Source organism: Carlito syrichta, unplaced genomic scaffold, assembly GCF_000164805.1.
Source record: "Carlito syrichta isolate Samal-C Ts95f unplaced genomic scaffold, Tarsius_syrichta-2.0.1 Scaffold312386, whole genome shotgun sequence".
NCBI lineage: Eukaryota > Metazoa > Chordata > Mammalia > Primates > Tarsiidae > Carlito > Carlito syrichta.
This window is the reverse complement of record NW_007256482.1, coordinates 821,673-840,532: the sequence shown is the minus strand read 5'-3', so window position 1 is coordinate 840,532 and position 18,860 is coordinate 821,673. Positions and strand designations below refer to the sequence as shown.

Genomic DNA, 18,860 nt, shown 5'->3' with positions numbered 1-18,860 from the left:
AAAACATGACTGCTCTATTAAAATTCTCATTATTCTCCTTGTAATAAGAACCACTTGTGATGGAGGGAAAACCATACAAAGAAGTAAGAAGGCCTAAATCAACCCTGTCTTCTAAATATGAAATACAATCTAAGGGGAGAATACACATTAAGTCAGAGTAATATTACACATTTGTTCACTTGGAAAACTGTTCACATCTTTGATCTCCTATTGTCCTCAAAGTGATCCTCTGGAATGGTGATTACGGATGCTACAAAGACTGGTGAAAGTAAAATCCAGTTACCAGCTTCTGCTTCTGTGTCTTCCACGGTCAAGAGCTGAGCGTAGTGTCCAGAAGTGGGTGCAGGAAGAGCAGCTGAGACTCCCGGGTCTCCTTGGTCAGTGCCCTGGTTGGCAGGATCCTTAGAGATCTCGGTCGTATTTTTCTGAAATAAATTATCTTGAAAGTTAATGTCTAGTAAAATAAAATCTTTACACAATTTTCTATTTAAAATGCTAATATTAAAAATACAATTATGGTTTTCACAGCAACTTGGATGGATTTAGAGCCTATCATGCTCAGTAATCTATCACAGAAACAAAGAACTGAGTACCACACACTCTCACTATTAAGTGGACTGAACATTTTATCATAATACTACATGAAAGATCATCAGAAGCAGATCACTGCCAGGGAAGGGGAGAGGGTATATAATGTTAATAAGGGTATCTGATCCCAAACCAGGTGAAGTAAGGACCAATGGGAGACCCAAACTTGGCCTATACAATGACCACTTATGTATCTAACCCTGAATGGTAACCCACATCTTTATTTTTTTTTTTAATTTTTATTTTAAAGATGTAGGGTGCCATTCAGGGTTAGGTATACAACTGGTCATTGTACAGGTAAAGTTTGGACCTTACTTTGGTCCCCACTTCACCTGGTTTGAGATCACATATTCTTATAATGGTGAAATGTGCCCCCCCCCGCAACTCCTCTGGCAGTTTCCCACTATTGCCAATCTCTTTCTTGTAGTATTATAATAATTGTTCAGGGTCTGCTTATGAATGAGAACATGTGTGTTCCCCACATCTTTAAAAAAAAAAAAAAAGTAATAATACAAAAAGAAAACACTGCCTGGAAAAAAAATCACGCCTGAATTATCACCAATATTTTTTGAAGGGCATTACATGATTACTGTTGTCACCATACTATGACCACATTTTCCAATTAGAACATTGTCGGACAGAGGATTGGTGGGCCAGCTATGAGACAGATGGAAGATATGGTTAGCACACTTGCACATATACATTTAAGATATTTTTAACTGTTTGTGTTATCAAACCATAGGACAGACAGTATGAAATCAAAATCATTCTTGAAAATCCAGAACGTTTTTATGGCAGCAGAGGTCAAATTCATTAGCCACTCTAATACTAACCTTTTGCCTCCCATGAATTGAAAATAACAGTAAAAATAATTTAAAATTTATACAGTACTTTATATGTGCCTAAATACTTTAACATGCACTGTCATTTTGTAAAAAGTCCAGTTGAATTCCAATGTTAAAGACAGAAACTGAGGCTTAGTTACTTAAACATCTTGCACAAGACCATTTCGTCTACAAAAGCCAGTTGAATTCCAACGTAAAAGACAGAAACTAAGGCTTAGCTAAGTCAAACATCTTGCAAAAGACCATTTCTTCACTAACATTTTATTAAATGTGTTTGTGTTCCACTCTTCCTGTCATGGGCCAGCTACTAAATTCATGAGTAGATTTTTTTATTGGCAATATTTTCAGATTTTGGAAAACTCCTAAATCTGAAAGGAACAGAATAAGTGATATTGAGAAAGCAGTCTTTATGTTTAATTATTTAAAACTTATTATATATGCTTGATTCTTAGAACTCTTGACTGTGATTAGGAGAAACCCATCTAACTGACTCTCTGGAAACCTACCTACAATGTGCAACAGAAGCAGAGGCAATTACAGAGAAAAGGCAAATTCTATGCAATCAAGAGGCTATTAGGTTGAGGCCGAAAGAGTAAGAAAAGCTGAATCCAAAGGCAGTCAGTGTTTCTAGTTTTTACTCAAAATTGGAGAAGAAAAGCCAAGATAACAAAAAAGGTAGGAGAGTGGCAACATTTTTGTCTTAGTTTCAACTTGACTTTGACTGTAAAAGGAGAAAGAACATACATCTCTAGTTTGCTATAAAATTGGCTCCATTTGGTATTTGTTTTATTTGATTATAAAATATTTTGTTAATATATTTTGATAAGGCATTCATTTTCCTAAAAATTATGTTTTTCATTCATTGCATCTTCTCCATTAAAAAAAAAACTTTTGATCATCTTAGTTATTTTAATATAAATAACTGATAAACATTTTTTTCTATTTTAATTTCCATGAACAATTCTAAAACCTACAGATTTAATGCATTATAAAATATAGTTCTTCATATTTGCAGCACCCATATACCAAATTTATCATTGTTGCTTTACCTCAAAACCCTGAGCTGAGTGGGCTCACACATGGCAGAAGGTCAAGTATTATTTCTATGACAAATACCAGATTAGGCATTTCAAAGGCATCCGTTTCTCAGGAATGGAATCTGACCCACCCAACAAAAGCTGTAAACGTCTAAATTCTTAGCCAGATTATGAGTCTCTCCATAGACTTATGAAACACATTAAGTCACACAGATGATCTTACTCTGCTTCCACAATTGTAATCCTGTAAAAAAAAATTTCAGGGTTGGTTTTGTATGTATATATTAATGGTAGGAGAAAGGTGCTGTAGTTTCTTGATTTTTATAATGTAGATTGCCTTTTCAGGAAAGCAAACTTGAAAGCATATAATTTTTCCATCACTTCTCATCTTCAAAACCTGCTACAGGAAATCTTAATTTAAATTATCTATTTTCTTCACAGCCTGGGCAACAAAGTGAGACCCCTCACCTCTACAAAAAATACAAAAACAGTAGCTGGGTGTGTGGTACATGCCTACAGTCCCAGCTACTGGGGAAGCTGACGCAGGAGGATTGCTTAAGCCCAGAAGTTCGAGGCTGCAGTGAGTTGTGATTGTACTGCTGCATTCCAGGCTGAGTGACAGTGAGACCTTGTCTCAAACAAAACCAAAACCAAAACCAACAAAAATAATAATAAATTTTTTTTCTCTAAATTCTTATCTTAATTATCTATTTTGTTCAAAAATTCTCAGTAAAGTATTAAGTAGTATTCATAGCAAGTGATCTTGCCCAATTATTTTTACATTGAAGGAAACCACTCAGTAATAACATATTTGTGAAATCAAGGATAAAAATATCTCCTGGGGTGAACTGGAATGAGGTGGACTGATCTTTCAGATCCCTCCTGGCCCTAAAATTCTGTACTGTTTCAAATGTAGGATGCAGAAAGGCCAAGCTATGTCCACACATATTCTACCAAACACAAGGAATTAGGCCAGGGATTTGTATTTTGTTTTTCAGGCGAGCAACTAATAGTGTATGACTACCCAAAGTAATAGGCTAGTTATTAGCAATTACAGAACTGAAACTAAAATTTTTTTTTCTAGTTTATAAGTCTCTCAAGTAGGTATTAATGCCAAATGCTCAATCTTGGCCTTGAAAATCTTTAATCATAATATCCTGGACCTTAACTCTTATATCACAACTCTTCTACCAGACAAATTATAATATTGGCATGTTATTCCACCTCTAATTCCAAATTTTGAAATTGGCTAATTACAATACTTAGACTATCACATTCTGGATCTTTCATCTGTATCTAACTTCTTTCATCAAGATAGCAAGATTCTGATTTTATCAGATCTTCCACACAAAATAAATGCTTATCTCAGGGAGTACAAGGAATACAGTTAATTCATTCTACATGCACATATATAGTACACCAATAAAACTGGGCTTTAGAATTTTGTGTAAGTGAGCTATATCTCTGTTTGCTTGTTTCTGTATTAATACTCTTTGTTATTTGGTTGGCACTTTTTTGCTTAAATTAGATATAAATTTCTTGAAGGCAAAAAATATACTTCCAAACTATTTAGAAGCTTCTAAGAAACGCTAGTTTAATATGATGCAAAAATAGGAATAAGAGTTATTCCGTTTCTGAAATCTCCGACACTTAGCAACAATAACATATATTCTTTAGGAAAAAGATGTCTAGAGGCTAAAAGCTCATATTTGTCACACTAGGAAGTAAAGTGTTTTTGGCAACAAAAATGCAAACCTTTGGAATTGTTACAAAAAGTTTTTTGTTTTTGTTTTTGAGTTGGAGTCTCATTCTGTCGCCCAGACTGGAGTGCAGTGGCACGCTCCCGGCCACCACAGCCTCGACCTGCTGGGCTCCAGTGATCCTTCCGCCTCAGCCTTCCAAGTAGCCGGAACTACAGGTGCGTGCTACCATGCCCGGCTAATTTTTTATTTATTGTAGAGACGAGGTGTTGCCAAGTTGCCCGGGCGGGTCTTGAACCCACAGGCTCAGGCAATTCACTCACACCTAATCCTCCCAAAACGCGGGATTACAGGCTGAGCCACTGAGCCCGGCTTACAAAAAGTTTTTTAAACCACTGGCAAAAACACAAGTCTTATATCTATTAAACTATAATGAAGAAAAGAAATTAGGGTACCCAATCTCAAACCAGGAAAAGTGGGGACCAAAGGAAAGCCCAAACTTTACCTCTATGATGTCCACTTGTATACCTAATCCTGAATTGTACCCCATATCTTTAAAATAAAATAAAATATAAAATAAAAAGATTTTAAAAAGAAATAATGCCACATTACAACTTCTACAATAATCAATGTTCAAGAGTTCTTTTCACTCTTAGGAACATACCTTTTCCCATTCTGGGTTGGCATTTTCTGTAAGTAGAGACAGTGTATCCTGAAATGCTTTCTGTATGCAGGCCTTTAGTTTTTCAAGATATTGCACAGACACCCACTTTGAAGAACAAGTCGACATAATTTCCAAAAGCTGCTTGTCCTCTGAATCACTGAAGTGCTCCTTCTGGGTATCCCTTAAGAGAAAACCAAGTACAGTTAGGACGTCTTCCTCATATTGATAGATTTCCAGTTGGATTTGCTTGGCTTCCTGCATAGTCCATTCTCTACGACTCTGGTCTAGACATGCTTGTAATTCTGTCTCCTTTTGAAGAAGGAGTTCAGTTTTTTGTTTCATAAAGTCTTCTTTAGCTGCCGCAAGCACCTCATTAATTTTATTTCGATGATCATCTAGAAATTGCCGGTAATCTTGCTCATTTTGTTCTTGAATTCTGTGTATTTCTTCTTGCTTTTCTTTGTTCCATTCACTCCGAGCCTTCGCCAATTCGGCCCTGATGACTGCAGGGACTTCCTCATTCTTTAACTCTAGTTCTCTCTGAAGAGAATGAATCTTCTCTTCCAATTCCTTTTCAGGTATTAAATTTTTCTTCATATTTTCAAACTCACTTTTCCATTTCTCTTTAGCTTCAGAAACAGCAAATGCCATCTAAAGAATATAACAACATACATTTAAAAAGTCTTTATGATTCTCTTCATTCACACACAAAAAAGTAGCTATTTGGGTTAAGCTCTGAATTTAAGAAATTTAATATCAAAATTAAGAGGAAAAGTGATTTTAGTGAAGACATTATTCTAAAAAAATATACTTAACTACAATTAAGGAACTTTTCCTTCATTTTAAATCTCTTAATTATTTGTCTAATGTTATTTAAAAACAAAATATTAGTTTCTTGATGGGAAAGTAGAAGCTGAAACTGGCCTCCTCACCCCAAAATATACATGTATACGAATTATATAATTAGCAAAAACTAATGTTAGAAAAATACTTCATATCAGTTTTTTTAAAAAATACAGATACAGTGTCAAATTTTATCTATGGCCCCGACAAATTATCTTTACCTAAAGTAAAAGAAGTCTTATGAGGAAATCTTACTATTACTTTTGAATATAACACACACCTGCATAATTAACAGCTGATAAAGGTAACTGTATGTTAATGCAACTTTAATGGTTAGACTAGTTTATTAAATGACAATACCAAACAGAAAAGGTCACTTTCTCATTAATCTAATGTGTTTTTATAACTGAATAATAGGCCTAGTGGATCGTAGAAAATAACAGATAACCAAAAAGTAATGGGGATATCAAAAAACCTGGGCTCTGGTTCTAATCCTGCCACTGATAGCAGAGGCAGCCTAGTGTAACTGCTTAACAGAGGGGACTCTGGAGACAAACTGCTAGAATTAACTGTGAAATCATAGGCCCTTTCCTCAACTTTTTGATCCTCAATTTCCTCATCTATAAAATGGGAATGATTACAAGGCCAATCTGATAGAATTGTTTAGGATTAAATGACACAAAGAGATAATCCATTCAAAGTACTAAACCCAGAGCCTGGAAGATAATAAGGATTCAATGAATGTCACATAGCTACTATTACTTTTGGATACATGGCTATGGAAAAGTCACACAATCTCTTTGGCACTTAGTATCTTCACCTACGGAACAGACTGGATAATGACCTTGAGTACCTTTTACTTCTAATATTCCCTAACTGAATTCAAAGAAGTCATAAGGACACAATAGGTGTCAAAAGACATAATTGGGCATCTCCTGAGGCTTGGCCTAGATAGAGGAAGTTGCCATTAATCGATACTCTCTCTATTTATATATATGATCAGGATGATGAGGTAGGGCATATGCTTACTAAATTTTCTACTAAAGGAACCAATATCTAAGGTGAACTTTACAAACAAATTCACCACAAATTCTTTGCTACCAGCTGAACAGTTCACTCATGATTTGGAACATGTTTAAAAAGTGATTTTAGAGAAAATAGGTCATGTTGCAATGGATGCTGGGATATCATTGTCAGGTGACTTGGGTGGAGGCAGAAGATTCCATGGAATTTGGATGACTAGCCCAGACTTGCCAAAAATGTGCATCTTCTCACGTAAAGTTTTATAGGAAGAATTTAACAGCATTGATCAACTCAATAGTTCCCAAACTTTGCTGCACATTAAAAAAAGTCCTTCCAATACCTGAACAAAACTCGAAACCCACAGGCCATAAGGGATAAGATAGACAACTGGGACATCATTAAACTGACAAGCTTCTGCAAAGCCAAAGAAACCATCAAGAGAGCAGGAAGACAGCCTACAGGCTGGGAAAAAGTATTTGCCAACTCCAGGTCTGACAAAAGCTTAACATCTTGAATCTACAAGGAACTCAAACATGCTGAAAAGAAAAAAACAAACAACCCCATTATAAAATGGGCAAAAGATAGGAACAGACACTTCACAAAGGAAGACATCCGAGCAGCCAACAAACACATGAAGAAATGCTCAACCTCACTAATCATCAGGGAGATGCAAATCAAAACCACATTGAGATACCACCTAACTCTAGTCAGAATGGCAATTATCAATAACTCAAAAGATAATAGCTGTTAGAGAGGGTGTGGCGAAAAGGGAATACTCCTATACTGTTGGTGGGAGTGTAAACTAGTGCAACCTCTGTGGAAAGCAGTGTGGCGATTCCTAAAAGCTCTAAACATCAACCTCCCATATGACCCGGAATCCCCCTACTGGAAATATACCCTGAAGAACTCAAATCACTCTATAAAAAAGACATCTGCACACGAATGTTTATCACAGCATTGTTCACAATAGCAAGAACCTGGAACCAACCACGCTGTCCATCAAAAGAGGACTGGATTTAAAAAATGAGGTACATATACATGATGGAATACTATGCAGCCATAAAAAAGAACAAAATCATAAATTTCGCAGCAACTTGGATGGAACTAGAGTCTATAATACTGAGTGACTTCTCACAGAAACAAAGATCTGAGTATCACATGTTCTCACTTGATCATCCAACGCACTACCATAAGAAAATGACTGACAGTGGTGGGGGAAACTATAGGGGAAGGAGAAGGGGGGGTGGGACTAATGGTAGTAAACATCTGTCTGGGGACGGGGAGACACCTGTTATCAACAATGGGGCCTAAATGAAGCATATTTGTATACCTAACCCTTAACTGTACCCCACAATATCAAAATTAAAAATATCAATTAAAAAAAATCCTAATACCCAGGGCACATCCTAAACCAATAAAAAAATAAAGTTTGAGGTTGGGGGCAGGCAACAGTATTGTTTTAAAGATTTTCAAGTTATTCCATTGTGCAGCAAAGTTTGAGAACCACTGAACCAACTCGACTAGTTCTGAATTCCAGAAAGTGGCCTTAAATTGCCACAGATCTCAACAGATCACTGTAATCTTAAAAGAACCCTCAATGCAATGCTATGAATCTGGCCCTTTTTGGACCTCCTTTGGTTTGGAGGAAGGATGCACAACATGTTAACTTTATGTTTTGGTTGATATAATCATCCAGACTAGTGCCAAGTGTGGTCCAAAGACCAACAGTGTCACAATCATCAGGGAGCCTGAAAGAAATGCAAATTCTTTGGACTCACTCCAGACTCACCAAATCATTATCTCTAGGAGTAAAGCTCAGGAATCTATGCTTTAACAAACACTGCGCCAAGCTCAGTCGCTTAGCCTATAATCCCAGCGCTTTGGGAGGCCGAGGTGAGTGGATTGCTTGAGCCTGCTGGTTCAAGACCTGCCTGGGCAACTTGGCGAGACCTCTTCTCTACAATAAATCAAAAATTAGGCAGGCATGGTAGCACGTGCCTGTAGTTTCAGCTACTTGGAAGACTGAGGCAGAATGATCGCTGGAGCCCAGGAGGTCGAGGCTGCAGTGGCTGGGAGCGGCTACTGCACTTCAGTCTGAGTGACAGAGTGAGACTCCAATTCAAAAAAAAAAAACACTGCAGGTGATTTTCATGCCTGCTAAAGCTTGAGAAGCAACACAAACACTGTTCTCTCATTTCCATGCTTCTGCATTTATATATTCAGGTCATTCATGTTCTTAAGGAAAAATCTCTAGGCCTGTTTTATTTTCTATATTCTACACAACTATATTATTCCATCTCACATCTGAGCTCTGAGACAAATATCCTCACCTTCATATTGTTTCCTCTTAAATTTCCTTTAAAAATATTTAAGACATACTAAAAAGTATAGACAATAACTCATGTACTACTACATAACTTAAGAAAAGCATTAAAATAGATTTTTATTTATGCTGAATTACTTCCTTAAGTAATCTGTGGAATAAGATGACAAATACAAGGGATATATCATTTACTTCTGTTGTATGCCACATTATTTTCCAACATGGTTGTGACACTGAGAGGGAAATATATATTTACACTGCAATATATTTTATTTTGTGCATTATAATCAGAAGAGAGGAGTTATACAGATAGCATAAAATGGCATCTTCGGTTTTTTTAAGTTTGCATTTCCCTAATACTGGTAGGTATGAATGTTCTTCCTCTGATTTTTTGCTGTTTGAACTTCCCATGAAGATTTTCTGCTCAGATCTTTGGCATACTTATCCCTAGACTCTTGGTTTTCTTATAAATTTGTATGTACTCTTTATCATTAATATTGTTAAAGTTTCTCATGTTTGATTTACTTTTCCTATTTTTATTATTACCTTAATTTTACCTCGCTATTTATTAGAAAAATAAAAATATTTTAAATGTTTGAACAGATTTAAACCTACCACCTTATCTTTGCTATTGGATCTGATGCCTAGCAATTGAGCTGTTATGATAATACAGATCTAAAATATTCCATTTTCTTTCTATTTTTCTACACTTTCAATTAAAATATTTTACCTCTTCATGAACCTAGAGTTTATTGTGATATATAGTGTGGGTAAACAATTTTTACAAAGTGTTATCTGGTTACCATCATACTAATTATTATGAAAAATTATTCATTCTCTTGGTTTAAAACAATTTATTAAGCTTTTATTCATAGTTGAGACTATCTCTGAAGTCTGTATTGCACTGAATTAAAAACAATTCAGTTTTTATGACTCAATACTGTCTGACTTGTGGCTTTCCAATATATTCTATTATGTATTAAGGTTGGACTATGATATTAAAAAAATTTCTAAGGAAACTAAAAAAGAACCAAAATAGCAAAAGCAATCTCAAGCAAAAGGAACAAAGCTGGAGGCATCATATTACCTAACTTCAAATTATACTATAAGGCTGTAGTAACAGAACAGCATGGTACTGGTACAAGAAAAGACATAGGGAACAATGGAACAGAATAAAAACATCCAGAAATAAACTCAAATACCTACAATCAATTGCTCTTTGACAAAGCAGACAAAAAACATACACAGGGGAAAAGAAAATCCTATGCAACAAATGATACTGGGAAAATCGGATAGCTACAAGAAAAATGAAACTTAATCCCTATCTTTCCACATATACACAAATTAAATCAAGATGAAGTAAAGACTTACATGTCAGACCTGAAGCCATAAAAATCCTAGAAGGAAACCTAAGAAATATACTTCTGGACATCAGCTTGGGCAAAGAGTGTAACAAAAACACAAAAATAAGTAAGTGGGACTTAATTAAACTAAAAAGCTTCTACACAGTAAAATAAATAATCAACAGAACAAATAGGCAATCTACAGAATAGAAGACATTCGCAAACTACACATCTGACAAAGGTCTAATATCCAGAATCAGCAAGAAAAATGCAAATAACCCCATTTAAAAGTGGGTAAATGACATGAACAGACATCTCTCAAAAGAAGATACACAGCCAGGCTCAGTGGCTCAGCCTGTAATCCCGCACCTTTGGGAGGCTGAGGTGAGCGGATTGCCAGAGCCCGCGGGTTCAAGACCCGCCTGGGCAGTGAGACTTCATCTCTACAATAAATAAAAAAATCAGCCGGGCGTGGTAGCACACGCCTGTAGCTCCAGCTACTTGGAAGGCTGGGGTGGAAGGATTGCCAGAGGCCAGTGGGTCGAGGCTGCGGTGGCCGGGAGCGGCCACTGCACTCCAGTCTGGGTGACAGAGTGAGACTCCAACTCAAAAACAAAAAAGAAGATACACAAATGACCAACAAACATGAAAAAATGGTCAGCATCACTAATTGCCAGGAAAATGCAAATTAAAACCACAGTGAGATACCACCTTACACCAATCAGAATGGCCATTAATAAAAAATCAAAAAATATTAGATGCCGGCTCAGATGCAGTGAAAAGGGAATGCTTATGGACTGCTGGTGGGAGTGTAAATTAGTACAACCTCTATGGAAATTGGTATAGAGATTTCTCAAATAACTAAACATAGATCTACCAATTGATCCAGCAATCCCACTACTAGGTATCTACCCAAAGGGATAGAGGTCATTGTATAGAAAAGACACCTGCACTCACACATCCACTGCAGCACAGCTCACAATCGCAAAGATGTGGAATCAACCTAAATGCCCACTAACTAATCAGTGGATGATAAAACTGTGTTATATATACACTATGGAATACTATTCAGCTTTCAAAAAGAATGAAATAATGTCTTTTAAAATAACTTGGATGTGGAAGCTGAAACAGAAGGATCGCCTAAGCCCAGCCGGTCGCTGTGGTGGCTGGGAGCATACCACTGCCCTCTAGCCTGGATGACAGAGTGAGACGCCAACTCAAAAAAATAAAAAATAAAATAACTTGGATAGAATTGGAGAACATCATCCTAAGTGAACTAACACAAGAACAGAAAACCAAACACTACATGTTCTCAGTTATGAGTGGGAGCCAAACTGAGGATCTGCAAGGACATAGAGAATGATATAATGCAGGGGTCCCCAACCTCTGAGTCATGTATGGTACAGTTTGTGGTCTGTTGGGAACCAGACTGTAAAACAGGAGGTGAGCAGCCAGTGACTGAGGAAGCTTCAGCTGTATTTAAAGCCATTCTCTATGACTCACATTACTGCCTGAGCTCTGCCTCCTCTCAGATCAGCAGAGGCACTAGATTCTCATAGGTGCGTGAACACTATTATGAACTGTGGATGCGAGGGATCTCACCTTATGAGAACTGAATACCTGATGATCTGAGGTAGAGGTGAGATAGTGATGCTTGCACTAGTGAGGAATTGCAAATACAGATAAACATAAGCAGTGAGGTTTGACTGCACATTCCCCCAAGCCCCATCTGTGAAAAAACTGTCTTCCACAAAACCATCCCCTGATGCCCAAAACACTGGGGCCTAGGAATATAATGGAATTTGGAGACTCAGAAGGGGGTTGAGGAGAAGGCATGGAGAGATAAAAAATCATCTATCAGGTACAGTGTGCAAGGGTAGAATGGTAGATACACTTAAAGCCCAGACTTCTTCACCACTATACAATGTAACTGAAATCGATTTGTACCCTCAATGCTAATAAAATGAAAGAAAGAGAGAGAGAGAGAGAGAGAGAGAGAATGTAAAGAAGAGACCAAAAAAAGAAGCAGATCTACTATTCAATCCAGCAATTCCATTATTAGGTATCTACTCAAAGGAACAGAAGCTGTTATACAAAAAAGACACCTGCACTCAGATAAGTGGGAGCTAAACTAAGGAACTGCAAAGGCACAGAGAATGGAAAGAGAGGGACCCCAAAAAACCTGGAATTATGTTTTGGAGGATGGGTCCTTCGTAGTACAGGCTTCCCCTGCTAGTTAAGTGTTCTAGGAACCCATCAGCATCAATGTACCAGCTAGCATTGTTGAGAGAGGCTGCATTCGGCTTCAGTGAATTTTTTTTGTGGCAAAGAGGTGACTAGTTCGTCCACCATGACAGCATACCTGCCCACACTGCACTGAGTGTTCAGCAGTTTGTTTTTTACCAAAAAAGGCATGACTCCGTGTCTCATTCTTCCTAGTCACCTGATCTCACCCTGAGCAATATTTTTTGTTTCCCTGGATGAAAAATGTCCTCAAAGGAAAGTATTTTTCTGATATGGAAGAGGTAAAACAAAACATGGCAGAAGACTAAAACATCAAAACTGGCAAGTTCAAAACACATCTTAAGAGCAGTATCACATCAAATGGAAAGTACTTTGACAGTGACTGAAGTTGCAACATGTAAAAAAATACACAATTAAAAATAAATAAATTCCGGGTATTTTTGGTTCCCCTTGTATAATGGACATTGGAGACTCAGAAGGGGGAGGGTAGAAAGGAATGGAGGAATGAAACATCACTTGTCAGGTATAATATGCACGGGTGAGAGAGGTGAGTACACTTAAAGATGAGATTTCTTTGTCAGTATGCAATGAAATCCATGTAACCAAAAATTATTTGTATCCCATAAAGAGATTGAGATTTTTAAAAGCATTTCTATCCTTTATTTTACCAAATACATTTTATAGATTATGTCAAATTTCAAAACTATGTTTAGTTTGTTGGCATTCTAATTAACATTCGTTTAGACCAGTAAACTACATCGGAAGAGTACACATGGTTATAATATCTGTTTTCTAGTTAAAGAAAATGACATCTCTGGAAAAGAGAGTTGGCTGTTTATCGATAAGAACATGTTATAAGACTACTGACATAGCACAGATGTGTCATGTGAAAGGATGTGAAAGGATACTGTACAGTTAATAATAAACAGATAAACACCTGTTCTCAATCTCACCTAAAGTTAGGGTAAGATAGAATGTGATTTCAGTTTCTAAGTTAAGGTTATCTTCCTAATTATGAGAGTTTTAAATGCTGAAATACATGATCTCTCCTCAAACATCTGGATGATGACAAGAACAGATACTACTTGCTAGGCCCTGAGCTAATGCATAACAGGCACTATCATATTTAATCCACTGACAACTTTATGAGTAGGGACAAATTGCCAGCATTGAAATGAAAGAAATGGTCAAGCAAGACAACCTCCTGAGGGTTCACTCCAGGAGTGCTCTTACCCGCTTGGTCACAGAGATCTCTTGTTGTTCTTCCCACTTCTTCTGTTCTGTTCTAACACGTGCCTGATACTCTGCAAGCTCAGGTAGTTCTTCCAGCCATCGATGACGGGCATTTTGCACAGCTATTTCTACCTGGAGGATGTTGCAAGAGAAAGAGGTAAAGTGGGGTGTGCCATTTCAAAAAGACCTCATTTTCAAATAGCAACTATGATTTCATGTGCATTTTACACTGTATTTCACTACATTACAGTCACACTGACCTCATGTGCCCTACCTTATCCTAAACAGTAAATTCTAATCCTTCTGTTCTAAACTTCCTATGATGTCCCATACAAATGCCAAAACAAGAAGTAGGAATCTGTAAGTGTTTGATGATCAATACTGTCTTAGAAATCTTTATATGAACTACAATTTGCCATTTCTGACAACTCCTATTTATCTTGGGAAAAAGGGGAAGGTCTGCAGGGAGGCTGCTTGGTGCCAGCTTCTGTCTGATCATGACACCTACCACATCCTCATTTCTCATGTCCTACAAACACTCACATACGTGCACACACACACACACACACACACACACACACACACACACACACATACACACACACACACGTGCATCAATACAATTTCAGGCTTCATGCCTGGCAAATTCTCCTGCCACCAAGAATCAGTAGGAACTAAAGAATGAGTGTGACAGCTCTGCAGGCAAAAACTTAAGACTTGATTAATTGTGAGGGTGATCTGCCATCAGTTACCAGAAAGTCATTCATTAAGTAACTTTTCCTTATTCCTTTGTTTTAAAATACATACAAATACACACCCACACACATATACAGGTACATACACACAAAAGCAGAGTTGATATTTTGCTGTGTTTCTCATTAAAGTGCTAAATATGTTTGACAGAGTTTAAAATATAGGGAAAAGATAATGCTCCTGTGGAAATTTCTATTACTTAATAATTATTATAAAACATTTCATTTCTGCTATATTATGCTATTTGTTTTTCCTCATAAGAGTAATAATTTCCTAAATAACAAGGCAGCAGCACATCTCTTTGTCTATGAAACATTTTCTTAACTCTTTTCAAATCTTTCAGTACACACTTCAGAAAACTATTTAACTGATTGAAGAGGTCTTTGATACCATTACATATATTTGCCTATGTTTTCAGATTTTAAAGATGCCCCGTAAACTTCATGTAGAACAATGTAACAAATAACGCAAAATTTCAAGTGTTTATCAAAAGCTGAGTATATTTTTTAAAACCTTACTTCTAGCTGGGTGCAGTGGCTCATGCCTGTAATCCCAGCACTTGGGAGGTGGAGGCAAGAGGACTGCCTGAGTCCAGGGGTTCAAGACGAGCCTGGGCAACTTTGCGAGACCTTATCTCTACAAGTAAGTCAAAAAATTAGCCGGGCGTGGTGGTGCATGCCTGTAGTTCCAGCTACTTGGAAGGCTGAGGTGAAAGGATCATGGGAGCCCAGCAGGTCAAGGCTGTGGTGGCCATGAACATGCCACTGCATTCTAGCCTGGGCGACAGAGTGAGACTTTGACTCAAAAAAACCAAACAAAGCTTACTTCATATATAATCTTGTTTAAGAGTTTACAAAAAGTACTAATATAAAGTAATAAATACATGATAGATATATTAAGGTCCAGGGACCTCTTGAGGCTAGAAACCCTGTCAGGTAGTCTGTGAGATCAAAACTATTTCCAAAATAATATTAAGATACTGATTGGGCATGGTGGCTCATGTCTGTAATCCCAGTACTTTGGGAGCCCAAGGCCTAGGATTGCTTGAGCCCAGAAGTTTGAGATCTGCTTAGGCAACATACTGAGACCTTGTCTCTACAAAAAAATTTAAAACTTAGCTGGGCATGGTAGTATCCCTGTAGTCCCAGCTACTCAGGAAGCTGAAGTGGCAGGATTACCTGAGCCCAAGAGATCGAGGCTGTGGTAAGCTGTGATTGTGCCACTGCACTATATTCTGGGTGAGAAAGTAGGAACCTGACTCCAAAAAATTAAATAAAAATTAAGCTACCATCTACCTTGTTTCCTCCTGTTCTCTCATGCATAAACAGTACAGTTCTCCAGATGGTATGTGATCATGTCATTGCTCTGACAGTCAATAAAATGTATGGTTGGGTACTCTTGTTTTTAAAAACATTATGAAATTTATTTTTCAATACAGTAAATAGATATAGCCCACACAAACAGAAAGTCTTTAGAGTCTTTAAGTTTTAAAACTGTAATCTTAAAACCAAAAATTTTGAAAAATCGCTATAATAGATGAAATAGATATAACAGATAAGTCATCTTTATTCTTGTAACAAAGGCTATACTTTTCTCAGTATGACATTTCTTTGAAATCAAGTAACTTGCCCCAATTGGAAGCTACTTTTGTGAGTGCTTCAAAAGAAAGGCAATGGCACCACTTTTGGGTAGCTGATGGGAATGATTGTCAAAGTTCCAATGAAGGGCATGCCTGCAGATTGAACTCTGCATCAAACCTCAACACAAATATTGTTGAATACCTTGTTTGCTTAAATTCACTGTCTATAACTACCTTAGTAAAATGTTCTACACAAAATTAGGTATTAAAGATTCACAATTAAATTGTGCTTCATTCAGATGTAAAACCACCCTGTTTAACCTCAGGCGTCTTAATACTTGACTGATCTTGGAGAATCATTTTGTAAACTGAAAAACTACACAGAAAAACTAAAGGATAACAGTTTTGTGACAGAAATATAATGAAGAAAATTTTAGGAATTCTATCCCAGAAATACACAAAATTGTTTAAAGTGTAAAGTTATGAGCAAGTTCAACAGCAGCATTTTATAGGTGTTCCTTAAGAGATAGGCAGTTCCAAAATTTTACTAGAATAAACCTGCCTATTACCTGCTTGGCAATATTTTCACAATATTTGAGTTCCAATTCAATTTCAAGTTTCTTCAAAGCCCCCTTGATGGCCATTTCCTTCTCTCGCTCTAAATTCTGCTGGATCTTTTGCTTCTGCTCTTCTATCATGAATGCCATCTCTTTGTTGGAAACAACATCACTGGTGGTTACTTGTTCAGTTTGGCTGCCACAATCCAAGGTCTTCTTTTTCATTGCCTTTATAGTTTGATCCAGTTTAGACTGCCACTCCTTTTCAAGCTGTTGAATGAGTTTTTCTTTGATCTGTTTTCAGAAGAAAAGTCACTTGAGAAAAATATTCAAATAAGTAAAAACTAGAATTATAAGCTGGCCAAAAAAGCAGCCGCAGCTGTGTTTAAAACCATCTAGACCTGCAGTCCCCAACCTTTTTGGCATCAGGGACAGGTTTTGTAGAAGACAATTTTTCCATGGATGGAGGAGGGGGAATTGTCAGGCATTAGATTCCCATAAGGAGTGTTCATGCTAGATCCCAAGCATGTACAGTTCACAATAGAGTTCTTGCTCCTGTGAGAATCTAACGCTGCCAGTGATCTGACCGGAGGCAGAGCTCTGCTCACCACAGCTCACCTCCTGCTGGGTGGCCCAGTTCCTAACAGGCCACGGACTGGTACCAGTCTGTGGCCCAGGGGTTGGGAATCCCTGATCTAGACAGTGTAGTAATTATAACAGATTTAGAAATTTAATCAGTGAAAAATACATTCTCAAGTAAAACCTGAAAGTGACTATTTGACCTTAACTATATGACAAGAATCACATGTTAAGTATGTTAGGCAAGGTCAGACTACTTTGCTCTCAATATGCAATCTTCTGGAAGTCTTCATATTGCCACTAGAATCATGGCATGATAAAAAGAAAAATGTTGCTATTAATATGTGCTTTGCCATCAACACTACACTTTCCATGAAGCAGGCACTGAAAATATCTACTAATGAAGCTAAAACTGAACCATCGACAAAATAGTTTTACTAACTTGAACATATTAGACTCTCATTTGTTATAATGTTAAATATTACTAAGTAGACAGCATTCAAGAGGGAGGCAGCATTACTGGAAGAATATCTTCATGATTTTAAGACATTTTGCTTTAACAGAGTAGTGGAATGGATCTAAGCACAATCAGTGTTAGGCAAAACTGAAACAGTAAAGTTTGCTTTTCCCTTTTCCTGTCTCCTACCTTCTGGATATATAGGGTTCTCAAACTGCTTCCCTGGCTACCAGATTAATAGCAATTACTAGCAATTTTGTGAATAGAAGACTCTAGTTTGAATAAACTTGAGAATTCTTTTACACTTCCAAATAAGTTTTTACGATCATAATTTAGGCTGTAACTTTCTTGGGAACTATTAGCATTTCCTAATCTCATTTGTTATTTAAGCAATACAAATAATAAATTCTGTACTTTTGAACCTGCCCATTACTTCTTTCTCCTAATCCACAATATGGATTATTTATTTGTTAACTACTGGTATTAGTCTATAGCTATCAGGATATCAGGATAATTTCACAATATGAAATTAGAACATGGTTTCATTTTGAGAAATGTCCATAAAACCTGTTATATCCTGAATTGAGCTGAAGATTCAAGAAGAAGCTAATTTTTAAAAAATAAAACTGATGAGCTGCTAATAATTCAATTCTGAAAAGTAAAAATGGGTGATTATGTATGTGTCTGTCAATTAAAACTTACATATTTGTTCAAGAAGAATTGTCTTCTATAGTTAATACTACATTTTTTAAACATGGTGACCAGAAAGAAATTTTAATTCACACCTCTTTCTGTTCCTTAGCCCAGTGTTCTTTGGCTAACATCACTTCATTTTCAACTTGCTGTTTAAAATCAATTTCTTGTTCTTTCAGCCACTTGTTCTTTTCCATCATAAGAATTTCTTGGTACTTTTCTTCAAGTTTCACCTGCAGTTTGCTTACATATTCTTCCCTTTCCTCCAATAGCTGTCTCTTTAAACAAAACTCAAATAAATATCTCTGTACAACACTAACCACCTCTAAATTAAAAACATTTGAACTTGTTGTGCATGGCCTGGATACAAAAAAAAAGAAAAAAACCTAACTTCTAATA

At 36.8% G+C, this 18,860-nt stretch overlaps 1 protein-coding gene across 1 annotated transcript in view; it reads right to left on the bottom strand.

Moving 5' to 3' along the window:
* CEP152 (centrosomal protein 152) overlaps positions 1–18,860 on the bottom strand; it is a 91,897-nt gene that overhangs the window by 15,779 nt on the left and 57,258 nt on the right. Inside the window, exons 18-21 of the mRNA XM_008069900.2 lie at positions 16,745–17,026; positions 13,844–13,975; positions 4,835–5,485; positions 284–425 (exon numbers count right to left, since the gene is read on the bottom strand). Of these exons, the coding sequence (XP_008068091.2) occupies positions 284–425; positions 4,835–5,485; positions 13,844–13,975; positions 16,745–17,026 (1,207 nt within the window). The remainder of the gene's footprint in view (positions 1–283; positions 426–4,834; positions 5,486–13,843; positions 13,976–16,744; positions 17,027–18,860) is intronic.